Source organism: Staurois parvus, unplaced genomic scaffold, assembly GCF_062004578.1.
Source record: "Staurois parvus isolate SC_StPar_1 unplaced genomic scaffold, SC_StPar_1.0 ptg000157l, whole genome shotgun sequence".
NCBI lineage: Eukaryota > Metazoa > Chordata > Amphibia > Anura > Ranidae > Staurois > Staurois parvus.
Genome location: NW_028317953.1, coordinates 3,200,548 through 3,225,823, shown reverse-complemented (window position 1 = coordinate 3,225,823; position 25,276 = coordinate 3,200,548). Strand labels below are relative to the sequence as shown.

General features: G+C 38.4%; 1 protein-coding gene across 1 annotated transcript in view; it reads right to left on the bottom strand.

Moving 5' to 3' along the window:
- CDH2 (cadherin 2) overlaps window positions 1-25,276 on the bottom strand; it is a 389,823-nt gene that overhangs the window by 318,997 nt on the left and 45,550 nt on the right. Inside the window, exon 2 of the mRNA XM_089675699.1 lies at window positions 9,160-9,271. Within this exon, the coding sequence (XP_089531825.1) occupies window positions 9,160-9,271 (112 nt within the window). The remainder of the gene's footprint in view (window positions 1-9,159; window positions 9,272-25,276) is intronic.

The window sequence follows — 25,276 nt, the reverse complement described above, 5'->3', positions numbered from 1 at the left end:
ATTCCCCTGGAGGCCATAGCTCTTTGGCAAGGGAACAATTTGAGTTAGTATCCACTGAAGAGGTAAGTATGAACAGTTGATCTTTATCTTCTGTGTTAGACTGCTGAAGCCATATTATTTATTTGCAAGCTTGACCCCCAATGTCTACATAAGATGCATGAGCACCAGTAGGAAATGTTCATATTTTATCACAAGTAAATCACAGACAAAGCCATATCTTTGAAATTCGGCATCTATGCTCTGAAAGCAATTCCAAAGAAGCATCTACAGTCCCACTAGGGTGATAAGCAAAATGTAATTATTTCCTTCTGAGCAAAATGGTTACTTGAAAAGCCTGTTATAGCATAACAAAGGAGATGATAAATATGATTTATAAAGTTAGTTACTTTTTCAGCACTGCCCTGCAAAACAAAAAAAGATGAACCTGTGGTGGTGGTCATAAAATAATACCCATAGTAACTGATTTTCAAGCCAAGAATTTTCTCCATTGAGCTAACACAAAACATTCAGTAGTATAGTTATGAAACAAATCAACCAATTTTATATAAAATATCTAGAAAGCCAAAATAGCTTTTTCTCACTTTGGACAGAGAACAGGAGCGTTAAACTATTGTCAATTTTTAAGTATCTCATTGGAGAGATTTCCCTTTACTTCCTGCCCTGTAGACTCAACAGGAAGTTAGAAGGTATCTTTCCAATACTTTAAAGCAAACCTTTATTGATATATAATTTGCATAATTGTCATTTACATGCAATAGGAGTAAGCTCCAGATGTCTGTATGCTATTTACGATTACTGTGGGAGCCTTAAAAACTAGCCCTAAAAACTTGAATATGGAAATCTCAACTTCATCTAGGAAGATGGTGCTTGTTCTCTCCCCTCACCGACTGGTGCAACAATCTGATGGGAAGCCTCGCTAGCCCAGTGTTTTTCAACCCTTTAAAATTTAGCACATCGAGGCATCCAATCCTAAAATATATAAACCATACTAACAGTTTTACATATCGCATCAGCTTCCACACACGTAGGACATCCGACATTAGAGGTGACTTATTCTTACAATGCAAATATACCTTTGCACACTGGTACTAATCAGTATGTTAGTGTTTTTCTTATCCTTCAGTTTCTCTTGGTCACTAAGGCTGGCCATAGGTTATGTAATTTTCTTTCTTTCAGCCACAGATTGAAGAAAATTGCTCAATTTCCCCATCAACACTATGTTGGTGGGAGAATCCCCAATGTAACGGAACCGGAACCCAGACCGCACTGAGTTTTTCCGTTATAGCACAACTTCCCCTGTCCGAACACCATCCATGGACCACGCCCTTGAAATCCCTCAGGAGAAAGACAGCACCCAGCTCCTAAAACAGAAAGCCAACTCCTCTCGCTGCATTACCGTTAATCTGACAGCAGGAGGTTTCCCTCTCAGAATACAATGATCACTGTTGGCAGCTATAGCCACCAGCAGTGATCGTGCAAGATCACAAAAGAAACAAAAAAAAAACAATGACAGGCTGGTTATACTGAAGCCGATCGATATATTGACTTCAGCACAACGAACCTGCCCACAGATGGACTGAAATTCGGTCAGTTCCAGCTATGGCAGGCCTAAATGAATGTGATCGCAGTACTGAAGGAGAGGGGTGCAGGGGAACCAAGGATGCTGCGCGGGTGCCCATCATTCTGCTTATCACTCGGTGACATAATTGGTGCTGCATTAACCTGGTTGAAAAAGACTGCATTAGCCAATAGAGAGACAGAGTTGAAATATTGGGATGGGGGTCTAATAACAACTTTCTTGATTGACTAATATTAATTAATTGAAGCACCCTGGGTTTTGGGTATCCCAGGGTATGCTAGAAGAAAGTAACACCTGTTATTATGTATGAGTAACAGATTACTGGTTTATTCTAGTACAGGTACACTTTAAGATTCACTGCAATTTCCATGAAAACAGTTTACAGAGACTTTTTTTCTTAAGCGAATGTCACTTTGCAAAGAAATATAATGCCTCTATAAATTATGTTTTGCCTGAACGAAACTTGAACTGCTCTTTCTTTATTTAAATTCAGTTGCTGGTGGCAATTCTATTTTAAAATGATTTAATTAGTTGGTTATCTTCTGCTCAACCCTGCTTCCAAGCAACAATGAAGATTACTGACAATTCAGGGAAGCAAGCTGGAATTAGAACTGACTTATAGCTGCTGCAAATTAACTAAGTGTTTGCACTACTAGGCTTTCTTTTACAGTAAAGGCTGTTCTCAGGAGAGTTGACACTGGTTTTGCACTTTGTCAAAAATCCTTTTTTATGGGGAAAGAATGGGTTAGAATGAATATGCCACATTTTTCTTCTAGAGATCAATGATTGCAAGAGTGCAATACTGACCATGCAGGAAAGATAATGGAAATATGATAATAAGAATATTTATTTTAATATGATTAGGAGTGATCAGGGATGGACTGACCATTTGAGCACTCTGGCACTACCCGAAGGCCCTGGCTGAGTAGGGGGCCCCATGAGATGCCCCTGGTACCTTTCATTGGCTTTTTTCATAGGCTTTTTTGGGTTTGGGCGAGAACACAGGGGCCCCATGATCCCCTATTGCCTGGGGGCCCCATGAGTTGTCAGTCCGCCCCTGGAAGTGATATTATAAGAAGTAGCACTATAATAAAAGAAAAATAAGACACCATAATAAAGGAACCAACCAACACACATTTTTAATTTTTTTTAGTTAGGTAAGATAGTGTTGACTGCTCTGTGGCCAAGAAATGAAAGTTCTGACAAGAAACTCTGGGTCACTTTTAAGGGGCCATTTGTGAGACAGGAGTGGCATATTTTATAAGCCACATTCTCAAAAATCTAGTGGTAAGTCAGGGTGCACACTTAGCCCTAGTTTGGAAGTAACACCTGATGGTACGTCAAGCCCTTACGTGTCCCAAAGATATAACCAAGCACTAGTGCCAAAGTAATTTACCACCTACCTATAGACTTTTTACAATATTTTCCAGAAACTCATACTCCGCCTGCCTTAATTTCTCCTCTAAACTGTGGGTGATAACTGTCCTTTCAAAAAAAAGCTAATTTGAGCCCAAAGCAACTGGGAGTTACTGCATCTATTCCTGAACTTTGCCAATTCCCCCTTTACTGTGAACATAAATACCACTAGTAGCAGCGAATGAACACATCATGATGTATCGATTTACAGTAAACTGTTCAGTATTTTAAAGTTGTGTTTCCACAAGGTATATGCAACTACTGCTCTATGACAGCATTCTCAATTGTGCATTGCTACCACAGACTTGACTTCTAGGCTAAACCCTGGAATTAAATAACAAGTCTGACTGTTCAAAAATAGCTTTTCAATGACTACTAATGACAACCATATTGGTTTTAGTCAATTATATTTTATGTTATTTATTTTAAATATATACATTTTCAAACTATATAGGTTACAAATACAATTGTAATTGCCTCCTTTCAGGAAGAGTGCATGCCCTAAATTCATTGCATCTTGAACTTATGAGCTTTTTATAACAAAGACCTAGAACAAAACATGTGAATGGGAACCTGAAACTTCACCTGCTGGCTGAAAAGAAAAATACATAATATTTATTCAGTTACCTGACTTAAAACTGAATTGTCAGTACTGTTTATAACAAATAAAGAAAATATGTATAAGCCCACTATAAGAAATGGTTCACACCAGAACAGGGTGTGGGAAACCCATGTTTTGTATGCGTTTCCCACACTGCATGCAAAATGCACTGCAGGTGTGATCTTCAGTGGGTATCAATATTATCTTAATGACACCCCAAACACAGGTTGCAAACGTACTGCGTTTGCCTGCCCCAGATCACATGGTACAGAAGTACCATGCAATGTAGGTTCCAGTGAGTTTCCAAGAGTAGTGCATGCGCTACTTTTAGTGAAGGTTGGAGCCATTTTAGCCCATTGAAAATAACTGATCTGAAATTGCAATTCACAGAAGTGCATGTGAATCTCGCAGGAACACACAGTGCATTCCTGTGTATTCTCGGTTTGAACCGACCTTGAAATCTCTTTAAGGACTCTCTTACTAAAAAAGCAGGTAGGTGAAGCCTAATCTAGAAGCCATGTCACTAATGCAAACATTTCTAGCTAAGAAAAAAACAGCAGATACACCAATGTGCTTGATTTTAAGTTAGATGTTTCTTTTAAATGCTTAAAATGACTGAGAGGCCACTATAATTGAATCTTGGATCCGTCACAGGTTCTTCCCTAGATGTTGGATTCAGCAGTTTATTCTTCTTCCCTCCAATGTCATAGTACTGGGTCTTGGTCATAGGTCACTAAGGATGCCTCCTTATTCCTATACCCTGTGTTTTGCAGGGCTGAAACAATGCATTAAAGGAGATTATCGTAATGCTGCAGATACTATACAACAATTACTGTTAGCTATCTTCATTTATTGCAAGTAAAGGGTTACTTTAAGACTAATTATAGTTTCAGTAAAGCAGGCCTTAAACATGTAATTGTGAATCAAATATCCTGCTAAACCATTAACAGTCCTTATTACAAAGAAGTGCACTTGCATACTGTTGACTAATTAAAAAGAATTGGTAATTGACAAAAAAAGAAATGTGCTCTGTCTACTAATGTGGACGAAGTGCAATCTAAATTAGGACAGACTATTGCATTAGGCTGGAATTAGCTATCTTTAATTCCCTAAAAACCTGACAGATCCGGCCTTATTTTGCATTCAGTTCTTTCCTAAACACATCACCTTTTATAAATTTATGCATTAAGCGATTAAAGCAGTAGAGGAACAGAGTACCTTAATTCAGAAAACATCTCCGTTCATCATTTCCTCCTGCATTTAAGTTTCAATTACAGTTGAAAAATGCAAAATGCTATGTGAAAATATCATTACTGTGAGCTATAGCTATACACAGTCAAGGTAAATCAAGTCTATAGCTTTTTGTTTCAAGAATCCATTCCTCTGGCACCTTCTCAATCCATCTAGCAAGATTTATATGCAAGATAGGAAACGCAAGGAAGAGAGATTGGTCCTTATAATCTACTTCAAAGCACTGGAAACTGAACCTTTTTATCAGCTTGACTACATCTAAATTAACTAAGCAGCAACAATCTCGCACAAAAAATAAGTGTAAGATGCGTTTGCATAACACAAAGCATAAGTAAACCTTCACAGTGCAAAAAAACTCCTGTTAGTTACAAATGACCTAATCAAACACGCATTAATCAGCATTCTACGTAGTGCAATGTTTAGGTGTGCTGCCTAAAAAATAAACACTTTAAATAGAGTAATGTCCAACATCAAACCTAAATAAGTTATCATCAGAGACAAATAATTGCTGCTCCTTCCTTTTTCTGCCAGACAACTTTCAAAGGCTAACTGTAATAAAAGTACAGTTATCTTAAAGACACAAGTACGAAAAACATTCTGCAATTTATTTAAAGTATAACAGTAATTTTAAAACACATTAGTACTTTTACATACAGTATCAAGAGACACACAAGCAACTTTCCAAACAAAAACTCTTACCTCTACCCTTTCCTTTCTTGTGCTTAAAGAACAGCCATTGCAGGTGCAAGGCCATGTAGATATCATTTTGTTTATATACAGCATGTCTACAGTCTGAACACTTTACTGTACGGAGCTAAATAAGTGCAGATCAAGACTGAGAAAAGCAAGGAAGTCCACGCACTTGTTTAATGGTTTAATGCAAGAAGTCTTGAATGATTATTTTTGCACTATACTGATGTAGTGACTGCTATAAAAAAAACAGCCCCATTAAAAGCTGAGCTGTGGGATGCCCTGTCAGCTGCACCTGGCTCAACACAACTCTACAAAAAAAATTAAAGGAGCCAGGTGGAAAAATGTCAGCTAAACAGTGATAGGATCCAGAACAATAGAATAGACAGTGGTTTAAATTCCTCAATCCAGAAATATATCTAGCGTATCCTAAGCACCACCCACTGCACCATCCCAAGTGATTCCAGAAAACCTACTGTGGAATATAAAACATACATCCAGAGAAATTTCAGTCACCTTTCTTGTCCCTATTTTCAGTCATGTTGCTCTCTTCAAGTTTCAGTACAAAGTGGCCTGGGTCTATGGTGACGCCCATCAAAGGGAAAGAAAAGGCACGTAACAGGTTGTATTTGCAATCTTACTTGTTATTGCTGAATATAGCAAAGGAAATAATGTATTGTTAAAATTAAAGTATTGAGTCAAGGCATAATGTGCAACAGTGAGTAACCAAGACCAATCGACTTTCATTAATCTGACCATATGAAAGTGATTGAGGTTACTATGATTTTTGTTTCAAGATATAAAGTAAAGGCATAAAATCCGGACAAAAAAGACAATAAGAGAATGCTCAGTGGTTGGAATGGCTTAGCGCATTATTAAACAGTTAAACCTTCTTAAAATTAGAATGCATATGCACTTCTTGCATATTTCTTGCTTATTTTATTTTACTGTGCTTTGTTCATTAGAGTGTGTAAAAAGCTCATTATGAAAATAAGGCTGTATATTTTCACATCCGACCAAATGTTGTTTTCCTGAGTGAAATGAAAAGACAAAATTACTGAAGGAAATCTGAAGTGCACTGCAATTCAAGACTTGCAAATATGTATATCTAAATGTTAAGTTAATAACGTAAACTGAAAATCCTTTCTATTCTTTTTTTTATTTTACATTGAACTCATGCAGCAGCTTCCAATATGAAGTGGTCCTGTTCCCAAAACCTGAACAAGATATTTGGCTGCACTGGGACAAAAGAGCAAGTTTTCCCACAGGAGATGTGCTATCCTTATATACTAACATGGATACAATTATTCAGAAATGACCAAAAACAGTACTCCGTCATATGTTTATCATTGTTCACTATTCCGCACAAACATGGTCTTAAAATATCACACAAAATATGTACACAGATGGGCAAACCAATCCGAGGGATAAAAATTAAGCATCACATTGTCTTACTTGACAATGTTATAATGTTTTTGTGTTTATTAAAAAGATCTGCCTTAAAGTGTAAGTTTGCCTTTTCAGGCAATAAAGACATGTACTTACCTCAGTGGGTGATGAGCTGTCAGTGCCCTTGCTGCACCGGCTGTTTGGGCAATGACACCTCATGACCCACGGAGATAAGTAAAGTGGGGACCAGAGGTGAGAAGGGTGTAGGGTGTTAGTTCACCTTTTCATTTTTTTCTAAAAGGTGAGCTAACCCTTTCAAATAAGCTGTGCATAATAAATAGGACTTTCACTAGATCCTGTTAATTTAGCATTTACCTTTCTACATAATGCTTAGCTACTATATAGGAAGAAGGTAAGTTAAAAATGCACATTGTGTTTCTGTGGAAAACCATATTAATTAACATAGTTGCTCAACTACAGAAAAAGAACTAATTACAAATGCACTAAAGAGACAGCTTAAAGTGTTACTAAACCCAGGACCCTGCATTCACTATATCTGGTCTCCCACAGTACACAGAACATGGAAGTTCAATTATTTTAGTAAATATAAACTGCTAAATACCGTTTCTCATCAGCATATTGAGCAGTCTTGTGATTTCAGCTGAGAACCGATTAAAGCTTGTAGGAGGAGTTTTCTTTCTGCTCTAGGAGGATGCAAATTCCCTGACCTATGTCTGGACCTCTGTAGCAAAACCTCTCTAGCAATACACACTAAACTGAGCATGTGCAAAAGGGCTACAGGTTCAGTCGGTCTTATCAGCGTGGACATTTGAACATCAGGAGGGGCAAAGAAGTCAGGATCAAACAGCCTTTTTACACAATGCAGAGGATTAACCCCTTAGTTTCCACAGTGAGTATAACAAGCATGCTTTACTGCATATACAGTCTGATTTTACTGTTGTGGGTTTAGTAACACTTTAAAGCCAAACTCTGGGTAACATTCAAAACAACCCTTGCAATGGGGCTGCCCCCCACACTACAAGGATTAAATGCTGTTTTTTTTCCTAGGGTACCGTAAAAATAGCAGCTTTATTTAATTTATCCCTTACTCTCCCTACAGCTAGCATTCTCCTCTTCCCACCAACGCTTCTGGGGGCAGACCCATGGTATCCTCCATGGCAATTTTCTCCAGAGTTAAGGTTTAAGAACCTGTGTAGATAAGTTTTTGTTCACTTCAAGCTGGTTTTGGAATTCTATTGAAGTCTTTGCGAAAGAAAAATCTGTTTGAAGGAGCTTAATTGCACCTGTAAATAATTTCTTAATGATCTCAAAAGCATTTCAAACTGATGCCATTGTCATAAGCCTTTACTTGGCCTCTGACCTGAGATATTTGCTTCTGGGCCATTTTTCATACCCTACAGAATAGCTATATGAGGGAATACTTTGTGAAATCAAGTTAGTTTACACTTTCCTTAGGCTCAAGAAAGGGTCTTGCTGGTAGCACAGAGGCTCCATGCATACATCCTGATTTATACTTAATCCTTTCTGGGCAAGAGTTGCATCCACTATGGCTTGCCCTTTTGTTCTTGGGCACATGAAAGGCTATAAAAAACAAATCTGTAATTCATTGTGTTTATCTTTCTCTGTCAAATACTGCAAATTAGCGCACACTGATATCATCTTCTCACTCATTTACAAGACATTCATTTTATTATTATTATTTCACCACTACAACCATACAGTAGCTACATCTTAAAACTGCCATACTGACATACATGTTTTAGCTTAATTTTATATATATATATATATATATATATATATATATATATATATATAGCGTATAAATCTTTGTAGAAGCTAAGGGACCATACATGAGAACCCCAAAACATCAAACATCATGGGTCCACACCATTGGTTTGTAACTTCAGATGAAAGGCTCCTTTAAGAAAATTTCAGGAAACATAACTAAATTCAAATCAGGTTCAGAATGTAACAACAAGGATTGTTAATGATCTGGAGGGCAATCATATTCACATATTCAAGTGTACAGAATTGTTATCCATAGTTAAAACACTGCCCAGAGCAAACTGCAGGACAAATTCACTGTTATTAATTACAAATAAAATGCATAATAAAAGAGTTGAAGTTCCATCTTACAATAGAAAAATATATCAACTGAATGTATTTGCAAATACACAGATACATCAATGAACTTATACCTATAATTACTTACCATTTAGTAGAGGCTGCCCTTCACGTGCGCTTCTGGGAACGCTAGCGTGATATACATCTTCAAGAAATCCTGTCTTGCATAATCTGGATCCCCCTAGTGCTTCAGCTGGTCCCTGAAATGTAACATAAAATGTCTGTTATACACAAAAGCAACATTTCCAGCAGACATTTCACTTGCCATAAAACCTTTATCTCCACAACCCTGTAAAAAATCTCTTTTCTCTGGTACTAAAAGGTTTACAATTAGAAATATAGGGGCAAAGGGTTAAACTTTTTGATAACTGGAATGGAAGAAACAAATCCCACTTGTCTGGTAAGATCTAAACGCTAAACAATCTTGCTTCTTTTAACAATTGAACTTAGCAGTCGTTGAGCCTTAAGTGGAATCATAAGGGAGAACAAAAACATTCTTCCACGGGAGATATAGTTAGCAAGAGCCATTTCACCATATCTAACTTACTTCCAGACAAGGATTCTCAAAATGTCAAGTCGCAACCAAGGATTCTGAACATCCATTCTGCCTTCTCAAAAAGGTATCAAACAAGAGAACACAAGAGAACTTGACAATCGGTAAAATAATGACCTCTGGTCACCGTAGAAATGACAAGAAAACTTGTTGTATCGCGTTATGCTCATTTAATATTATTATGAAAAGCATAAATATCTGCACTAATGGCTAATGCTAAACACTAGACAGTTCAGATTACAATGTAAATACATATATGGGAGAATTTACTTGTTAAATGGAGTTGATTTCTCTCCATCCTGTGTTGACATTACACAGTCCTACTAGACAGCATAGCCAGGCTGATAATCTGACTTTTCTCTACAGCAGTTCAAACAACAAAGTTTAGTCACCTCCCTGCCTTTAGTCTGGGACAGAATTATAAAGGAGGCAGAGGCACAGCAATGAGTTTATGACCCTACTGCTGAGGAAAGTGGAAAAATAGCACAGGATCTGTAAGTTATCTTATTGGTATTGTGATCCTAAAGTATTGATGTTGAAAGAAATAATCTGGTTGCTGGGCAGGCAGCTTCTACACCCCAGAGGTTCTCCACAGTCTCCTTGGCTTGTAGTGTAATGTAACAAAAATTAAAACTGAACTGCCGCACCAGCACTAAGAGGTCCAAATACAACTTTATTAAAATAATTGGCTGCCAAACCAGCTGCTCACAAGGCCCATGCTTGTAATAACATTGGAAGGAATAACATTAAAGTTCCAGCTCACTTTTATTTCACATTGTGTTGAATCAAGTCCTAATAGAGGGGTGTTTTTCTATCCCTGAAACACTTTGGCTACTCTTTGGACTGTCACTCTGGCATTTATTGCAATAAAGTTGTATCTGGACCTCTTAGCAGTGGTGTAGCACTTCAATTTCCATTTTGTTACATGGCTCCTATTGCTGTCCTCCCTTCTGCTGCATGGAGGATTGGAAAAAAAGCTGAAACCAAGTCAAATTCAGGTACTTACACTAGTTGCAATTAAAATATGTTTACTAATTTTCAATGCATATATAACTGTATTTATTAGCATTTTTCAATATCTGCCTGAAGTTATACTTTAAATCAAATCTATCATATCATCAAAACTGAAGAACTGCTCTATTACCTCTGCAGTGAGCAATAAATCTGGACCTCTCTGTTTTTAGCCACTAAAAGCTTTGGCATAGTCTTTAGCATTATACACTGTCAGTAATGTTGAATGCGTGTGTCCCCTGCCACATACTGTGGTTCCTTCAACCGAAGCCATAAAGTAAAGTAGGAGTTGGTTGGAGGAAACAATGACAACACCAGTGGGCACAGCATTTGACACTCCTAAAAGGGTCAAATGATGTAGTATTTGTCAATGGTTTCAGCATCTAAAGAAATTCCAGTTCGGACTCATGGCCTACCAGGAAGTAAGTATTCTTCTCTTATATGGAGCAATTCTTTAGATTTTCTGAAGTGGCAGAGTCGCTTTAAAAACGAATCAACAAATCTAAGATATATGTAGTCATCAGCACCTACAGACAAAATGTTTATCTATTTTTGCAGTAGGCCCCAGCGTCTTGAGGAACACAACAAACTAACTTCAACTAAAGTAACTGTTTATTGCTGATTACAGCACTCAGTGTATTGCTGATTTTTATTTCATTTGGTGAGCTTTTTGACTTTTTTTATATTTTCAGGTTCAAAAATAGTATGGCAGAAAAAAAAATATTGTGGTAAAACCACCAGAAAAATGCTCAGGGTGCAGATTAAAAATTAGACAAATTAAGTTGATGTAAACAGTCAGATGACAGTTTTATCAATCTAATAACTAAGTCAGTTCTTACATATTTAACCAATTAGAATGCACTTACAATGTGGGTTACATAAAAATAGCAGATTTTGGCACTGTAATCTCAGTAGTGATAATCTAGTGCATTGTCAATAGGCATCAAAGCTGTCATTACATGACATTTTGAATTTAATAAAAACAGGCAGTATTGTGATAGTGTTATCATTACTAGTAACACAATAATAGTATTTATCACTATGATAATCTAAATTTAGCATCATAATCAGATACATTTCACCCGAGTTTTAGGTTTTACGTTCAGACTATCCTTAGGGTTTACAGTGAGTTCAGGTCAAAAATTTGATTTATGGGTTATATTCTGGGTTAGCATTTACTTTGCGGTTAAGGTTCAATAATAATTCCATTTTCAGGCATGATATATGTTTACCACATGCATCAAAAGTTGGTTAGATTTTATTTTTATTTGTATAATTTTGTTTTTGTTATCAGCACATTAGATTTTGTGGAAAAGGCTTAAAGCCATTTTCAGTATTTTTTGTTGCCTTGTATCCTTAATGATTTAGATTATGGTTGTTCATGCAGGCATAATTTCTATTCATCTTTAAGGCAATCTCTTGCCAACCGTAAGTTTGGCTTAACACAGTACCTTGTAAAAAAAGAGGAGGGGCAGGGCAAGGAAAGTATGAGGGAGGTTGGTTTATCAGGTATAAAGTTTTTTTTTTTTCATTATAACTTTTTATTGAAAGATTTTCATTACAAGTAGAAAAAAAAACAAAACCCAAGAATGGGTAGATAGACAACAAGAATAAACATGAAAAGAGAAACTCTTCCAGTATTTTATACATAACAAACAATTTGTATTATCATGAACTTATACCAGTCCTAGTCTGCGATGTATACCAATCCAACCATATCTTCCAAGATGCAATGAATTTAACTTGCCTATTGAGGTGTATTGACAGTTGTTCAAGAACATCAATTTGTTGTACAAGTGCTCAAGTCTCAGATGGGTTAGGGACCATATTGGCTTTGCAGTTCCTGGTGATAACTACCCGTGCCACAATCAGAATATGTGAGACAACTATCCGATATATAGGAGGTAATATATTTATTCCTAGGTTCAGGATTGCCAAGGCCGGGTTAGTGGCAACTATAATTCCTGTCACTTCAGCTAATACACAAATTTGTCGCCAAAAACTTGTGAGGTTGGGACAAGACCATATTGTATGTAGCAGGTTGCCTATTTGTCCACAATCACGCCAACATAGTGGAGAATTATCAGTGGAGAACTTAGCTGTCTTATATGGGGTGTAATACCATCTACTGAGGAGATTGTAAGCTAATTCCCTATTGTTCACACAATGGCTGGAAGTTTGGGTTGAGCAAATAGCTGCGAGTCATTGCTGGGAGGAGAAATGGGTTTTGAGGTCCGCCTCCCATCTCTGCATTGAGGTTGTTTTTATAAAAGTTGTTTTGGCTTGCAGGAGGCTGTAAATTAATGAAATACCTTTAGATGCAGATTTGCCACTATTGTAAATGTGCCACATGTGGGATGAATCTGAATTTTGGCTAGAGGGTGGTGGTTTAAGAAGCTTAGTATGTGTATACAAGTGAAGTGTATATTCAAAGGTAAATTTAACTGTGCTACCAAGTGCTCCAGAATTTTAAGCCTATTTCCTTGGGATAAAATCTTCTATATTTTGAAGACCACAGCAGAGCAGACTTTGGACTGAGATTAGTGGTAATAGTATCTCAGTCACTGCAATAGAGAAGTGCACCTTACTAGTATACGAGTTATATCTAGATGAACTATGGAAGGTCTGTCATGCTTCTAGTGATGCTTGGACCATTGGAGGTAGTGACCTTGTTTCACATTGTTTCCACAAGTCTGCCAATAATAACATACTTAGATCAGGTAATAAAGAAGTAGCAGATTCAATTTCCAACCAAAGTGTAACTGCAGTACCCTTAAATCAAACTCTAAATTGGTCCAAGCATGTCGCGAGAAGATAGTCTTGTACATCTACCATGCCAACACCTCCTACATGTTTGTGCTAAATCAAATGAGCATGTGAGCATCTTGCTCTTTTATGTTTCCGTAGGAATTGATTGAGAAGTTTAGATAAGGACTATATATACAGCTAGGTCAATATATATTTGGACACAGGCACATTTTTAGTTTTTTCAGGTATTTACCAAAACATATTCAAGCTATAGTTATATAATGGATATGAGCTGAAAGTGCACACTCTCAGGTTTAATTTGAGGGCATGTACATCCAAATTAGAGGAAGGGTTTAGGAATTACAGCTCTTAAGAGTAGTCATCCCCCCTTTTTCAAGGGACCAAAAGTAATTGGATAATTGAATCAACAGCTGTTTCATGGCCAGGTGTGGGCTACTCTTTTGTTATTTCTTCATCAATTAAGCAGGTAAAAGGTCTAGAGTTGATTCAAAGTGTGGTATTTGCATTTGGAATCTATTGCTGTGAACCTACATCATGCATTCAAAGGAGCTGTCCATGCAAGTAAAACAGGCCATTGTAAGGCTTCAAAAACAAAACCAATTCATCAGAGAGATAGCAGCAACATTAGGAGTGGCCAGATCAACAGTTTGGTACATTCTGAGGAAAGAAGAATGCACTGGTGAGCTCAGCAACATAAAAAGGCATGGACGTCCATGGAAGACAACAGTGGTGGATGATCGCAGGATCCTCTCTATGGTAAAGAAAAACCCATTCACAACATCCAGACAAGTGAAGGACACTCTCCAGGACGTGGGCGTATCATTGTCAAAGTCTACAATCAAGAGAAGACTTCACGAGAGCAAATACAGAGGGTTCACTACAAGGTGCAAACCATTCATAAGCCTGAAGAATAGAAAAGCCAGATTAGACTTTGCCAAAAAAAACATTAAAAAAAAGCCAGACCAGTCCTGGAAAAGCATTCTTTGGACGGATGAAACTAAGATTAATCTGTACCAGAATGACAAGAAGAAAAAAGTGTGGAGAAGGCATGGAACAGCTCATGATCCAAAGCACACGCCATCTGTAAAACATGGTGGAGACAGTGTGCTGGCATGGGCATGCATGGCTTCCAGTGGCACTGGGTCATTGGTGTTTATTGATGTTGTGACAGAAGACAGAAGCAGCAGGATGAATTCTGCAGTATTTAGAGATATATTGTAAGCCTAGATTCAGCCAAATGCAGCAAAGTTGATTGGACGGTGCTTCAACCCAGGAGCTTTTGCAAGAAAAGAAGTGGAATATTCTGCAATGGCCGAGTCAATCACCTGATCTCAACCCAATTGAGCAAGCATTTCACTTGCTGAAGGCAAAACTAATGGCAGAAAGTACCACAAACAAAGAACAACTGAAGACAGCTGCAGTTAGAGCCTGGCAAAGCAATAGAAAGGAGGAAACCCAGTCTTTGGTAATGTCCATGGGTTCCAGACTTCAGGCAGCCATTGCCAGTAAAGGACTCTCAACAAAATATTACAAATCAACATTTTACTTATGATTATATTCAATTGTTCAATTACTTTTGGTCCCTTGAAAAAGGAGGGATGGCTACTCTTAAGAGCTGTAATTCCTAAACCCTTCCTCCAATTTGGATGTACATACCCTCAAATTAAACCTGAGAGTATGCACTATCAGCTCATATCCATTATAAAACTATAGCTTGAATATGTTTTGGTAAATACTTGAAAATATCTAAAATTGTGCCTGTGTCCAAATATATATGGACCTAACTGCATATTTTCTTAATTGGGATGGATATGGTACGAAACAGATATAATATTTGTGAAAGAATAGTCATCTTAAAGGAAGCTAATCTCCTAGCCCGAGACCATATGAATTAGGATAGGTATTGAAGCTCTTTATCTATTTTAGCAGTCAAAGGTAGAAATGCGGATGCCAATGAGGAAATGGTTGGCGTGAGTATGATGCCTAGATAAGGGATCCCTTCATTACTCTAAGTGTAGGGAAGTATTTTCAATAAATTATTTTTCAGAGTAGGGCTTATTCCAATTCCTAGTATTAACGATTTAGTAAAGTTTACTTTCTAATAAGACAGCTGGCTAAATCGATTTAGTATATTGTGAGCATTTGGAAGAGAGGTTAATGGGTCAGTTAACATCAGAATGACATCATCAGCAAATTTATTTTGTGGGGGCGAGGTCCAAAGGAGAATCCAGAAACCCCAGGATTTGTACGCAGTGCCTCAGCAAGTGTCTCTATCATTAAATTGAAAAAAGAAGGGAAAAGGGGGCATCCATGTCTTGTAATGTTGGTAATATTGAAAGATTTTGACAACATGCTACAGGTGTAGACCTGTGCTGATGAGCAGGAATACAGTGCCATAATGGCGAAATAAAAATGACCAGTAAATCCGAATTTTGACAGAACAAGGGACATGTATTTCCAGTGCACTCTAACAAACACCTTCTCTGCATCAATGGAGAGTAGCAAGGAAGGCAGCAGGTTCTTCTCTCCATAGTGAATAATGTTAATAAGTCAACCTTGTGGCGTCAGCTGCCTGTCTCTCCTTGGTGAAGCCCATCTGATCAGTCTCCACCAGAGCAGGCATGATGTTTATTAATCTGAGTGCCAATAATTTTGCATAGATCTTTACATCTGATTTGAGTAGTGATATAGGCTGAAAGCTAGATGGAGTGGTTGGGTCTTTCCCAGGTTTGGGCAAAGTAACATTGTAAGCTTTCAGCATCTCTGTGGGAAATGAGGCTGTGGACACCATGTAGATGAACATCTTAAGAAGGTGGGGGGGATAAAATATCTTTAAAGGTTTTGTAATACTCATTTGAAAACCCGTCTGGACTCAGGCTTTTACCACTACGTAGGGCACCTATGATCTTTACAATTTTCTCTAAGGTAAATGGAAAATTGAGCCTGAACATTTGATCAGGGGATAAGATTGGCAAATTTATAGAAGATAGAACATTATTAATTTCCGAGATGGAGGGCTGAGGTGTTTGTTTAATATCTTTAAGGTTGTAGAGTGATCCATAGTAATCCGCAATGGCATTTACAATATCTTGTGCATTTACAATTTTATGTTTAGATAGAGGGTGGATCAAATGAGATATTCTAGTTTTGCTTCTTTGGGCTTTAATCAGAAATGTACCTGTCCTATTTGCATTTGCGTAAGTGTGCATTTTTAAATTACAGAGATATTTGTCATATTGGTCGAATAGCAAAGTACGTAGCTCGTTCCGCAATTTAAGAAGGGCTGAGGTGGTGTTAGAGTTGGGATTCAACTTATTCTGAATTTTAAGGGTATGAATCTCAGAGTGGATTTTGCAAAGATCATAGTTATATTGTTATTGGATTCCCTTCATAAAGGCTTTATGTGCATTCCATACATTACATAGGTCTGTCACTGAATTGGCGCTATTTTGAAAAAATTCCCGGAGATGCTGAGAGAGTATCTTAGCTGTATTGGAAGTTTGTAGCAATTTTGTATTACAACGCCAAATATACAGTGCGGTAGTGATGCCTTGTTCTTCTATTGTGATTGAGACAGCGGAATGGTCTGACCAAGTTATGTCTGAGATGTCAGAGGTCGACACTAGTTGAAGTGGCCACTGGCCAACTGCGAAGAGATCAATACAGGAGTAAGATTTGTGCCTAGATGAAAAGAAGGTGTAGTCTCTCTGGTTAGCATGGTGGCATCTCCAGACATCAAACACCTCTGTATGAAACACATTCCACGATGTAGATATGCAGGGTTTAGTTTGGGAGCTGGTATCTAAATGGGAATCAACTACAAGGTTGAAATCCCCACACAGAATACGATTCCCATAGTTAACCTTATTAATGCATCTGAACACTTTCTTTATGTATCTTAACTGGTGTGAATTTGGGGCATATATAGATCTAAGGGTATACGATTTTGCATTAATGTCACAAGAGATGACAATATAACGGCCATCAGGATCTAAAATTGCGTCTTTGAGTTGGAAGAGTTCTTAACTACCACCATCACTACCCTCTTCTTTTCAGGAGCACTGACCAGGAAGACATGTTGGTAAACTCAATGTCAGCATTTACGAGTAGCAGTGGCCTGGAAATGAGTTTCTTGAATACAGATGATGCCCGCCTGAATCCGGGATGCTTCTTTCCATAGAGAGAAGCATTTAGCCAGGTGATTGAGACCTTTGGCATTTAAAGATACTAATTTGAAGGACATAGTGTAATGAAGTAGTGATGGAGTAGTGGGCTGAATCTGGATCTCTGTGTGTAGCAGCAGGCGACACCGACAACAAGCGGGAGAAGAATGATTGGCAAATAGTTCAACGACTGGTACGAGTGATCTCAAGCTAGGACTGGCGTCAGGAAGGACTTCCACTTCTAAACTGGTATAAAATATCTCAGGATTGAAGAGAGCAGTAGAACATAGAGGATATATCAATACTGCCGGAATGTAACGTGCAACTGGAGAGGCAACAGTGGTAGAAACTGTATAAAGAGAAAAGAAGTCGAGCACAATGGTGCGTGTTATATCTAAAAATACGAGTTCGCATCTGAACCCTTGAGCAGTCTGCACTGCTGTGAGTTTCCGGGGGATGAGGAACAATACACCTCCCATCCACCGCTGGGGAGTTCCATAAGTGTGTCGTTAAGAAGCATGAGGACCTCCAGAGGGTTTCTTTTTAGAGGAGCATTTGTGTGAGACCACATTCCAATCCTGGGCTATTATGGCGGGTTGTGTAGTACCTTGAAGTGGTGCAGTGGTTTTGGGGATGATGTCCCACTGAAGGAGAGCTTGTAAGCCTTCTTCCAGCATGGACACTGTTACGGTAATGCCATTATGAACAATGATGAGCGTGGCTGGGTACCTCCAATGGTGCATGATCGTATGGTTTCTTAGAGCCTTTGTCACTGTGGCAAGGTTTCTGTGTCTTTGCAGTGTATATTGGGAGAGATCTGGAAGCAGTTGTAGCTGGGAAAGTTGTTCAGGGATGCCTTTCGCGTGGCAAAAAAATTTTAGTATTTTATCTTTCACATGAAAGAAGTGCACCCATAATAGCAAATCCCTCGGAATATTGGAGGGGAGGTATGTGGGATTAGGGATCCTTTGCACTCTATCGATTGTTAGTTCCGTGCTTGACAGTGATGGGAGCAAGGTGGAAAAGAAATCTTGCACACATTGTTGCAATTGGCTTGAAAGGACAGATTCAGGAGTACCTCTGATTTTGAAGTTATTATGTGACCTGTTCTCTAAATCTGCCACTTTGCCTTTAAGCCACAAAATGTCATTGTTTTGTGCAGCGTGGGCATCAACCATAGTGTTAAAGGACGAGGTGACCTCTTCCATTTTTCCTTCCACGTGTCACCCTGTCTCCCAGCTCTTGTACTTCCCCTGTAATTATCTGCATACCCACCATTATATCAGAGTGGAGTGAAGATTTAAGTGACATCATCATATCTTTCAATACTGTATCTGTTACCAGCTGCCCACTAGTTGGAAAAACGCTTATAGGGTCTGCATGAGATCCTTCTCTGCCATGTGAGCTTTGTTGTGTACCCACCTTCATGTGGGAGTTGGTGTCATCTCTGGGTGCCAGGCGGGGTCTAGTTTTTACTGGGCTCCTGGTAGAAGGGGTTGAGGTACCAGAGGATGGAGTACTGTGTGGCCCTAGATGTGTATGCACACATTCTGGCGGTAGTTGTGCGCTGGAGCTGCACGGAGAGGCGTCCTGCCTCTGCTCTGTGGGTCGGCCTCCACTATTTTGTTGTAGCCCTTTCCTTATGGTCCGGAAGAAGCCCAACAATTTGCGAGGCTGGGGTGGCTCTTTGTCGCGGCCTCTGGGATCTCCGGTGTGTTAGGAGCTGGAGGGTACTTGTGCTGATCATGGTGGTCGCTGGAGGACGTTATATTTCCGGTGGTGGTGCAGAGCTCCAGTTTATGCTGCCATCTTCTGGTCGCTAACCCCCCCCCCCCCCCGGGTATAAGCTTTTCCAGCCTGTCCAATTGCTAGACAGCTGCTGACCCAAGCAATATATTGTCAACAAATCCAGGCTTTTTGTGGCTTTAACCACAAATCTATATCTACCTTTAAATTTGTGTTTATTTTTTCATATTTTTACAGGCAGCTCAATGGCTAAGTGGTTTGCACTTCCACTTGACAGCACTAGGGTCACTGATTCAAATCCCAACCATAGCACTACCTGCCTGGCAATGCAAGAAGCTTGCAGCACCACTCAAAGTCAGACAGCATAAAATCACCCTGTCGGTACACAGAAGATGGGGGGTTGGCGTCTCGACATCAATTCAGGAGTGTAAGAATTTAAGGGAGACGGACACCGATCTAACCATCCCAATGATGTCAGTATCAGTGTTGGTCACAGCCGACGCTCCAACCATGCCCCCAGAGGGCCAACAATGATACTTTATTGGACTGAATTGAGTAGTGTCTATATCCCTTGAATTCCTACACTACCTGCTTGGCATTTGCATATCCTCCCTGTGCCCTCCGGGTACTTCAGTTTCCTTCCACACTCCAAAGACATGCTGGAAGGTTAACTGGCTCCTTTATAAATTGGCCATAGTATGTGTATGTATGAATGTGAGCTAAGGACCTTAGATTGTAAGCTCCTTACGAGCAGGGACTGATGTGAATGTACAAGATATATGTAAAGTTCTGTGTAAATTGTTGGTGCTCTATAAGTACCTGTAATAAAATGAAACGTGTCTAACAGGAACAATTGACATAAAATATCTGTTGAGCTTGCCAGAAATATTGCACTGATAACTCTCTGTGCTTTCTGCCTGCGCTATTATAAGTTACATTGTTCTCAGTTAGCTGTGAGGAATCCGGAACCACTCTCCTCCATATTATGAATATTAAGAGATGGGTGGAGTTCTGAGGTCCTGTCTTGTGTCTGTTGTTCTCATGCAGAAGGGTGAGTGAGCATTATCATCCAAAGTCTGGCTACACATTATACAATTTTCTTTTACAAAATTCCTTTAGATTTACCAAAACCATATAATATGGGGTCACCCCTAAACACTTTCAAATTGTATGCAGTCAGGCACTACATAGTTGAAAATAAATCTAAAGAAAATTGAACAAGAACATTGTATAATGTGTAGCCAGCTTAAACTGGAAGTGTGTTACTTGCAGAATCACCTATTAAAAATAAAGAAAAAAATGCTTTAAAAAAGAAAAGCAAACCAGCAATGACATGTAAGGCATGCTAAGCTGCAATATAATGTGTTAAATGTTTGTTTTTTTGGGGATTTAGATACAGTTTAAACTTAAATAACATTTAACTAATCTCAGGGCATCTCTTGCCATGTTCATTGGAACTATGAAAAAAATAATGTAACTTAGCTGCCTTTGTGTTGCTAATAATCAGAAATCTTTCTATTATCACTCATACCTTTCTAAAGCACAAATACACAAGAAAATGACTGAAAGAAGATTGGCCTTGGAATAGGGGTTGTGAAAACAGCAAAGAAAAGGAAAAGCATTTAATGGTTATTTTGTCATTGGATAAACAATAAAGAACAAAGAGGGTTGTGTGTGTCGTGCAAAGAGCTTAAAATCCATAGAAACACAGCTAAAGGCATTGTCAATAAAAATGTAATTCGGGATATGACACCCATATGACAAAAAGCTGGCAAATTACTTTAGAGATTATTTCATGTACGAAAAAAATCAGTATGGCCTTGACTATTGAAGAAGAAAATGTTGAATATTTAAAGAATTCCAAGTTATATGTTAGGAAAAAGAGACAGAGAAGTGACAGCATTGCTTTTGCCTCCCCAACTAAATGGTTGTGCCTGGTCTTTGTCATGGGAGGAATTCAGGTAATACAGTTGAGGCTTTCCAGTGAACCAGACAGGAAGCTACGATGGACAGCAGTGTTTTGACTATGACTGTTATCACCCAATGCTGTCAGTTCATTGTAAAACAAAGACCTGGATGTGGACCAAAATTTTGAGGAAAACTTCCTATGGGCTTCCTCTATAGGCTTTCATTTTTTTGTTTCAGTGTCTTAATATAATAAACAATAGTTTCTACCACTTACACCAATAAAGTGCACATATCTAATAAAAAATTAATAGTCAATCAGTATAAGTTATATGATAAAATCATCCACTGTTGCTTATTTGACAAAAATGGCTTTTTTTTCACAGCTACCTATCTAAAAAAAACTTAATCTACTGTGTGCAGGTTTGGACTTATAAAGGCTCCATTCTCTAAGCTAAAACCATTATTTGTTGTAACAACTGTTATTTGCAGAAACAAAAGCCAATGAGTGTTGAAAATAACAATGGCATAACTGAAGCTATCAATCATTATGGCAAACAACAGATGAAAAGTATTCAAAGATTAAGCCTTCAATGCTCAGCTCCAGACAAATTTATTTCAGTTTAAGGTAATAAAGGTACAGATGTAAATGCTGTCTAAACTACATCCTCTGTGGGGAGAAGTCCCATTATGTTCTGTTCTACCTAACACTAGTCTGTTAAACAGGAAGTTTAAGTGATTGTAAACCTCAGACATCAAATATGAACAAATCATATCCCTTTATATTGTATACTTGTCTCAATCCAGAGAACTAAGTATCATTTCTGTGTGCTGCCGTGTTCCTCTGTTATCAGCATGAATCACGTTTGACAAGTTTTCCTGACACCAAGAAAAACAAGGGAGAGACCTCCAGATTGACAGCCTCAGCTCTGCTCCTGTGTGCTGTGTGGAGGGGAGGGGTGATGTCATGTCCCTTCCCTCCAATCAGCTCTCAGAGCTCTTCTCACTGAGCTCTGCAGAGTGTAACCTCAAGCTTTATAAATTCAGCACTTTGAACAGATGTAGAGAAGAGAAGACTGCAGATAAACAGGTACATAGGTATGTAAGAGGAATTGTTTCATCTTTGTGTATGACCTGAAACCAGTCACTTCACTGGGTATATGTAAGGGTTTACAACCACTTTAAGTGCAATTTCCAAATGGAAATACAAACCTATACAAACCTGACATGGTTCTAACCATTTTTTCTTTTCTCCTCATTACCTGTTCTGTTCTGAAATGCAAAAGAGCTTCTCAACCTTCCGATTTCATTCAAAATTAAAAAATAAAGTTTGGGCAAGAGCTGGCTTTATATGAATAGACATTTTTACTTTTTAAATTATGTAGGTGGAAGTTAAAATATGTGCATTAGCATAGAGGGAAATACAAATTTTCAAAATAGATTACTAAATTTATACACTGTAGTCACCGTGCAGAGGCACATTTTAATTTTGATTTAAATAATGATTTTAAATCATTTTTCATGTATAAAAAGACCTAAAGCAGACCAGCTTTTACATGATCACTTATTACGATCTTCCTCGGTAAGCACAAACGTTATGCAATAATGTATTCACTTGTCAGCATACCATATAAAACCCCTATATACAGCATTTACCTCTCTGCATTAGAGCTTCAAGCCATTCTAACAAATAGGAGACCTATTCTTTAAATTGATGCCTTAAGGTCACTAGAGGCCATTATCACAGCAAGGTTCTCTGCAAAAGATTTTAAAAGACTGTGTATTATGTTCCACTGCACTATGCAATATAATACAGCACTATCAGGTGCCTGGAGCACAGTATTCTTTTAAGCGGAGCACAAATCACTTTACCATCTTTGTTCTAAGTCCAAAGTTCTATAATAAGGTTTCAAGGCACTTTCTTACTGTCTGGGTATTAGCTGTGAATCTGACCGACTGTACAGTGAGGAAACACAGAAATAATATTAATCTTCTTGCAATCTTTTTCCACCATTCAAAGGAAAAAAATGTGTTGGTGTTGCATTACTAGGCAGTCTAGGCTTAAGAACAAAGAAAAAACAGGCTTCTTTACTGAACATGCCCCAAAAAAAAATACAATTGTGTCTGTGCTCCCATCTAAGCACAAAAAGCCAAAGAATTTGTTAGAGGGAACAAGCTGAGCTTGATGCAGGCTTGCCTCCTCGCTGCCAAAGTGGATTTGAGAAGCTCTAGTGGTTGGCTTTCCTACTGGGAATGCATCAAAGGATTGGGATCATGGTGATTAAATTCCACCTGGGAGGAATTTGAGGCCCCACTACACAGTGCAAATGCTAACAATAAGACAAAAGACAGCAATATTTCTAAATCGAAGAAGAAGCTGGCTATAGCAGGGATAATATTGGATTAATGTGAAAGCACAATGTGATGTACAACAATAAAATTACTGGAAAAGCCATATCCCAAGCTTAAAATTAAACACTTCCCACTAAGTAAATGTACCTACTCTACATATGATTTAAATAATGTTGTTCTATTGGCAGTGCCATCAAAGCTAACACAATACAGTGAGCTGTTGGCCTTCACTACCATTGACCAAGGTATAGTATGTTGATATAAATCTATTTTTGTCTATGTTTCAAGCTGCTTCAAGAAACATCAGGCCTAAAGCCTGGTTCACACCTATGCATGTTGCAATCTGCTGCGAGAAAAGGTGTCCTGACCCTATTCAAAAACACAGTGGCTCAAAATGCATAGATGTGTACGTGTCCCATTGGAACCCATGTTAAATGGACTGTACTGAGTTTCTGCAAAACACAAAAAGCACTGAAAAATGCATAGGTGTGAACCAGACCTAAAATAAAGCTACAGTAACTGTAATTGGATATCTTCCATCTGCCTATATGATGTTTAACAGATTGATAGCATTAATCAACATCATAATTTTTATTAAACCATAAAGCAAAGCTCAATTTGAATTCAGGACCATGTGCAATATCGGTCACTGAAAATAACTAGTTGGCAAAGTATTTCACAAACAAAAGCAAAAGAAATAATAGTTGGTAATATTGGCATTAGGTTGAAAAGCAGATAAGAATAAAAATAATATGAAAATTAGTTAGTTTGATCTAAGAACCAGTATAAGCATAAATGGATGCATAGAAGATGATCACCATCATCAATAGGGAAGCAGTAAAGACTATCAAAAATAAAGTTTCCATAAACACTAAGGTGAAGATCATGCCATCCAGGAATTCCTAAGGGCCAATACCAAGCATCAAAAGACCTCATCACAGATGGAGATTTTCCAGCTATTTGGAGGACTGCCATGCAACTTTGCTACCCCTTTATAAGAAAGGAAGGCATTACCTTTGTCTGAGCTGCTTCTTTTTGTTTGAAGCTGTTAACTTAAAAGCTATCACAAAGGCAAGCCATAGATGAACTGATTTTCTTTCCTTTCACCACAGGTTGCAGGAACAAAAAGCACTTGATTCCCCCATCAACACAGTGTTAATGGGGGGATGCCTCCCACAGTGATATTATGTTCTGCTGGCAAAGGGGTGTGGAGAGCTGTCCCTGCTGGGAGAACACAATGATTACTGCTAGTGGCTATAGTCGTGGGCAGTAATCTCATGCTAAAAATCCAACAGGCTGGTTCTACCCAAGTCGATCGATGGAGTGATTTGGGTACAATCAGCCTGTCCATAAATGGATCGACTCTCAGCCGGTCCCTGCTGAAGTGGCCAAGATTCAACCCGTCTATGGCCGGCAAAAGAAAGGACATTGTTTTTAAGTGCAAAACCACAGAAGCCATCAAACCTTTGGATTATGTACTTTTTATAGCAAAACATTTACATTGTTAAGCCATTTTTGCCCCTTTAACAAAAATAATTTGCAACCGATTAAACACAGTCATTGTGAATTCAGACAAAGGCCGCAAAAACAATTGCTCTTGGGCATTAATAAAAATCCCACTCTACAATGGCTCTGCTTCAAGTTTTCCGAAAACAAAAGACAGCGCTCTGTCCTCAAACAATCCCTCGTTAAGACTCGGTGGACAG